At 53.1% G+C, this 5797-nt stretch overlaps 1 protein-coding gene across 1 annotated transcript; it reads left to right on the forward strand.

Annotated features, from left to right (window-relative positions):
- Positions 1-1404: 1404 nt before the first annotated feature.
- On the forward strand, positions 1405-3935 carry LOC115483848 (zinc finger protein 239-like). Its single transcript, XM_050987970.1, has 2 exons — positions 1405-2221; positions 2376-3935. The coding sequence occupies exon 2, from the start codon at positions 2390-2392 to the stop codon at positions 3380-3382; it is 993 nt and encodes a 330-aa protein (XP_050843927.1). The 5' UTR covers positions 1405-2221; positions 2376-2389; the 3' UTR covers positions 3383-3935.
- The last annotated feature ends 1862 nt before the right edge of the window (positions 3936-5797 follow it).

Below are 5797 nucleotides of genomic sequence, written 5' to 3' on the forward strand. Positions count from 1 at the left end.
TGGGGGTCCAGTCACTACCTCTCTAATCCTAGTATGATTGTAGCCATTCCCAGTATGATCCCAATGTCCATCAGTGCGATCACAGTCTGCCCTGGCATGGCAGTATGACCACAGCATGAATGTCTAAATAGAAACCCAGCACAGCCCCAGTAACTCCCAGTACAATCCCAGTATGATGTCAGTACAAACCCAGCACAGCCCCAGTCACTCCCAGTACCATCCCAGTCCAGCCCAGTCCCTGGCAGCGCTGCCACTGCCGGGATTCCCCAGCCCTGGGTGCGTTCCCCACTCCCGCAGGTGCCGAGAGGAGCCCCAAGGGCTGGCAGTGCCCAGGCAGGGTCCCCAGCAAGGCCCAGTTTGGATGTGCAGCCCCCAGTTTGCCCAGTTTGCCTCTCCTTTGGCCCGGGCCGTGTTCCCCCCGCCCGCAGTGGCTGGGAGCAGCCGAGAGCCCCGCGCTGCCCATCCCGACCTGTCCCGGCTCCATCCCCGCTCCAGCCGCGGGCTGCGAGGGCTGCGGGAACGGGGCACCGAGGGGTGTCGGGGAGGAGGAGGAGGGAGGGAAGGGGAGGGATGGAGGGGGAGAAGGAGGAGGGGTTAGGGAGGAGGAGGAGAGGGAGAAGGGACGGAGGAGGAGGGATGAAGGCGGAGAGAGAGCAGCGATAGAAGGAGGAGAAGGAGGTGGGGTTCGGGAAGAGGAGGAGGAGAAGAGATGGAAGGGGAGGGATGGAAGTAGGAGAAGAGGTGGGGATAAGACGCAGGAGGAGGAGTGGGAGGAAGAGGAGGGACAAAGGTGGATCAAGGCTGAGCAGCCGGAACCACGCGCTCGAGCCCTGCCTGAATTCGCAGCCCCCACCTGTGGGATCATCGCCCTCCCCCCCCATGGCGCAGGTGAGCGGGGAGGGGGAGCTCGGCCCAGATATCCCGGGGGGTGCCTGGGTGGGGTTTTTCAGGGGATGTTTGGAGAATGGAGAAGTCCAAGGCTGAGTGGAAAAGGCCCCTTGGGGGGACATCGTGGGGTGGCGGTGGCGGCTGGCGGCAGAGGCAGCCTGGAGGAGCAGAGCCCTGTGTCCCCCAGGAGCCCAAAGGGGGAAACCCAGAGAGGGGGGAGCGCCGCCGTTGGCGGGAGCCTCAAGAGGCTGGAGAGGGGCAGGGGGGACTCCTTGGAGCCCCTGCAGCCCAGAGCAGAGAATGAGGTGAGAAGGGAGCCTGGGAACCCAAAGAGCCCCGGCATCCCGGAAATGGGGAGAGCGGAGAGGGGGGAGCTTTTGGGATTGCTGGGACTGCCAGCAGCCTGGGGAGGGTGGGCACCGAGGAGCAGGGGGACCCCCAACCCAAGCGTGACCCCAGCAGCTGGGACAGGGGGGAACCCCAAACACCACAGGCGAGGGACCAAGGACGGGGAACTCCTGGGAGGCTTTTTCAGGGCTGAATCTTGGTGTTTGAGAGGTTTTTCTGGAGCCCAGATGGCCGGGGACTTGTAGAGATGGACTGGGGCAGTGGGACCTTCAAACTCAACGTGTGTTGGTGAAGATGAAACAGGAAAGCATTATAAATCTGATTGTCTGGCAAAAGATTTTGAGAATATAGAAAGTAGAAGCAAGATTGAAATGAAAGCAAGCTTTGAGATACCTTAGTTACTGAACAACTGGAAAACAATGGAAGGTAATCCCTTTGTGATGAAAGAATTCCCTCTGCTTGCAGACAGGTCCAGGGGCCAGAGCAGACCCTGCTAGCTCAGCAGAAGGGGTCCAAAGAGGAGTTTTTAGGGTTTAAAATGTAACATGGTTTGGTGATGTAATGATTCTTATAGGCTGTATGTAAATGCTATAGGATTTGTATCTTGCACTGGATTGGAGAGTGAGAAATAGAATATTCAACACAGGAGAAGATTTATTTTGCTGTAACGGGAACCTTACTCTCTTCTGCTCTTGCCCTCTTCCTCTCTCACCCTCTCATCCTCTCTCCCACTCCCTTCTCTCGGGCCTGCTCTGAGCTGTGGCTGGCAGCTCCCAGCAGGGCCCCTGTGCCCAGGCCCTTGGCAAAGAACCCCAAGTTCATTGGACCTGGCTGCAGAGATCTCTGGTCTCCGTCCCTCCCAACTGTCCTACCCCCAACGCTCCTACAAACATCTCATCCCTTGGTTTCCCCACAGCAGGATTTCCCATTGCCCACCCCTGGGAGGCTGTGAGGAAGAGTAAGATGCCCCAGGACACTTAGGCAGGTGAGGAGGAAGTCAGTGCCCCTTTCCCCTCTGTGCTGCTCCATCTCCCAGCCCAGCATGGCCCCGGCTGCAGGACAGTCCTGGGGGGGATCTCCTTCCCCTTGCCTGTGGCATGGAGGCAAATCCCATCCTGTCCTTGTCCTTCCTCCCCCAGAGCAGGAGCTGAGCATGGAGAGCAGGGAGGACAAATCCCCAGGGCAGAACCTGGTGGCAGAGGCCGTTTTGAGCGGCTCCACGGCGCAGGAAGCCAACGGGGAGGAAAAGCCCCGGAGATCCTGCACGAGGAGGGGCTGCAAACACAGATCACAGGGATCTGAGGGGGAAAGAGCCAGCCTGGGCCAGGAAGGCGGCCGGAGATGGAGCCAGAGCTCGGAGCTGGTGCTGCATGAGCAGGTCTGTGATGGGGAGAAGCCCCACATATGTGAGGAGTGTGGAAAGAGCTTCAGGTGGAACTCCAGCCTGTTCAAGCACCAGAGGATCCACACTGGGGAATGGCCCAACGAGTGTGATCAGTGCAGGAAGAGGTTTCACACCAGCTCCAATCTCCTCTGGCACCAGCGCACGCACACAGAGGAGAGGCCCTTCCGCTGCCCCGACTGCAGGCAGGGCTTCAGGCAAAATGCCCATCTTGTCAGGCACCGACGCATCCACACTGGGGAGAGGCCCCACGAGTGTGGGGAATGTGGGAAGAGCTTCAGCTGGAGCTCCCACCTACTCATCCACCAGAGGACCCACACTGGGGAGAGGCCCTACGAGTGTGGGGAATGTGGGAAGAGCTTCAGGCACAGCTCCACCCTGATCAGTCACCAGAGGACCCACACTGGGGAGAGGCCCTACGAGTGTGGGGAGTGTGGGAAGAGCTTCAGCCACTATTCCACCCTGATCATCCACCAAAAGATCCGCACTGGGGAGAGGCCCTACAAGTGTTCCAAGTGTGGGAAGAGGTTTCTGATCAAATCCCATCTCCTCCAGCACTTTCTGAGTCACACAGAGGAGAGGCCCTTTAACTGCCCCGACTGCGGGAAGGCATTCAGGCACAACTCCACCCTTGTCACCCACCGGCGCATCCACACTGGGCAGAGGCCCTACGAGTGTCCCCAGTGTGGGAAGAGCTTCCTCAGGAACTCTCACTTGACCCAACACCAACAGAGGCACCAGTAAGGGAAGCCCTGCGAGTGCCCCGAGTGTGGGAAGAGCTTCGTGTGCTGCTCCAGCTCCATCCCCCACTGGAGGAGCCACCTTAGGCAGAGCCCTGGAGATCCACATTCCTGTGATCCATGCTCGGAACACACCTGGCTGCTTGTCCATTAGTTTGGCCTCAGTTTTTTTCTCCATCTGTCTGTACTCAAAAGCCAAGAGGGATCGATCTGTCATCTCAAAACCACACAAATCCCACTAAAAATAACTGAATTTTAACCCAAAATGCCTCAATTCTACTTCAAATTGCTGGTTACCTCCTCAAAAAAAGTCGTCCCCGGCCAAACTCACTCCATTCCACAGCTGCCAGGCTGAGATGGAGTTGGGAGGAGATTGGGAGAAGTGGGATCCCAGTTTGGAGCAGTGGGATGGGGATTGTGTGGGGCTGGCTGGGTGGGATGTATTTGATAGCAAATAAAACTTTCAGAGTTACTGATTTCTGTCCTGTTCATTTTCAGTCAGTTCTATTTGCAGAGTGCTGCCTTCTCAGATGATTCAATTCCTAGAAGAATCCCAATTTTTAAATCATCTAACCCAAACAACCTAAAAACCAATATCCAAATAAAACCACCCACACACAATTCAATTTTTAAAACAATTTTCATTTTTTCAGAGTACGTGAGGATGTTATTAAAGTTTAATGTTTTGGTTAAAATGTATGAGAAATTATAGTGGTGTTTGGTTTTATGTTTAGTATATTTGTAATATGAATTGTTTAACTAAGGTGTGTTAGATTGCATGTTAGATTTTTAGATATTTTTTATCTGAAGTATATTAGCTATCGAGTTAAAACTTTCAAAAGTTATTTCTTGGTATATAATTTGTTTATATAAATTTATTGGTAATGTTATAGTAATAGTTATTGCTGTTTTGGGCTGAATCATTATTGGAGTACTGTAAGTAAGAGCTGAAATTACTATATTTCATTTTCATTATAATTATTTTGTTTTAATTAATATTTCTTTATTTATAATTTCATTCTGATTTTTGAGATGATAGGAAGGAAGTTCAAGGGCAGGAACATTTTTTCCTGGCTTGGAACATGAATTCCAGACTCTGGGAGTGTGTGCAGGACCACACAGACTGGGATCAAATATGGACTGGGATCAACATGGACTAGGATTCTATGGACAGGCACTGCACAGAGCGGGACCATATTTGATCCATCCAGACTGGGATCAAATATGGGCTGGGATCACCTGGACGGGGATCACATGGACTGGGATCCGGGGGATCAGAACCCTCAGACCGGGATAGCCTGGAGTGGGATCAAATATGGACTGGGACCATATGGGCTGGGATTCTATGGACTGGGATCCTACGGAATGGGATTCTAGGGAGTGAGACCATATGGATCAGGACCACACAGACTGGGATCATGGGATCAACTGGACTGGGATCAAATATGGGCTGGGATCACCTGGACTGGGATCACATGGATGGGGATCGCATGGACTGGGATCCAGTGGATCAGAACCCTCCAGACGGGGATAGCCTGGAGTGGGATCAAATATGGACTGGGACCATATGGGCTGGGGTCCTATGGATTGGGACCACACAGAATGGGATATACTGAACTGAGATTATATGGACTGGGATCACCTTGAGTGGGATCCTATGGACTGGGATTCTAGGGAGTGGGACCATATGGATCAGGACCACACAGACTGGGATCAACTTGTCAGGGATCAAATATGGGCTGGGACCATTTTTTAAACTAACTTTGTTATATAGTTTTTATTTCTGTTGTTAATTAAGCTCAGTGAAATAGCTGCTTGTGTTAAATGCCTGCTGGGATGGGATAACATCCAATGCACACAGGATGAGGACACCTGTACAGATCTGCCAACTATCAGCACTCCCCGTCTGAAGGCAGAGTGGACCAAAACCCAAAAACTGGAGGTGATAAAGAGAAGGAGCCAAAACCACAGCCAAGAAACACACATGCTCTGAAAAGGCAGACCCAAGGAGGGACCATATAGAACAGTTCCTGGAATATATAAAGTAGTTTATGGATATGCATGAGGGTCTATGAATATGCAACAGGCTGGAGTAAGGGAAAAGGTATTTCAGGGGGATCCCCAAAGGGAACAGGGTGCTCCTGGCTGAGTGCCAAGATGCACCCGGCCGTAATAACCTTTGCTCCATGGTCCTGGTCTCCCATTGTCCTTTATTAAACTTTTTACATTTTCACGGGAGGGTGAACGTGTTTTTCACAGGCAGCTTCACAGAAACTGGAAAATGTGGGGGTTCCCAGGAGGGGGCACCACTGATCCAGGGCATCGAGGCGCTGCCTGCAATTGCCCATAACCGCCCCTAAGGAGCCTCCAGGGCTTCACCCTCCATGAGCTGCAGCAGATGTGTCGGGAAAGGTGACAA

This window comes from Serinus canaria, unplaced genomic scaffold, assembly GCF_022539315.1.
Source record: "Serinus canaria isolate serCan28SL12 unplaced genomic scaffold, serCan2020 HiC_scaffold_578, whole genome shotgun sequence".
In the NCBI taxonomy this organism is placed as follows: domain Eukaryota; kingdom Metazoa; phylum Chordata; class Aves; order Passeriformes; family Fringillidae; genus Serinus; species Serinus canaria.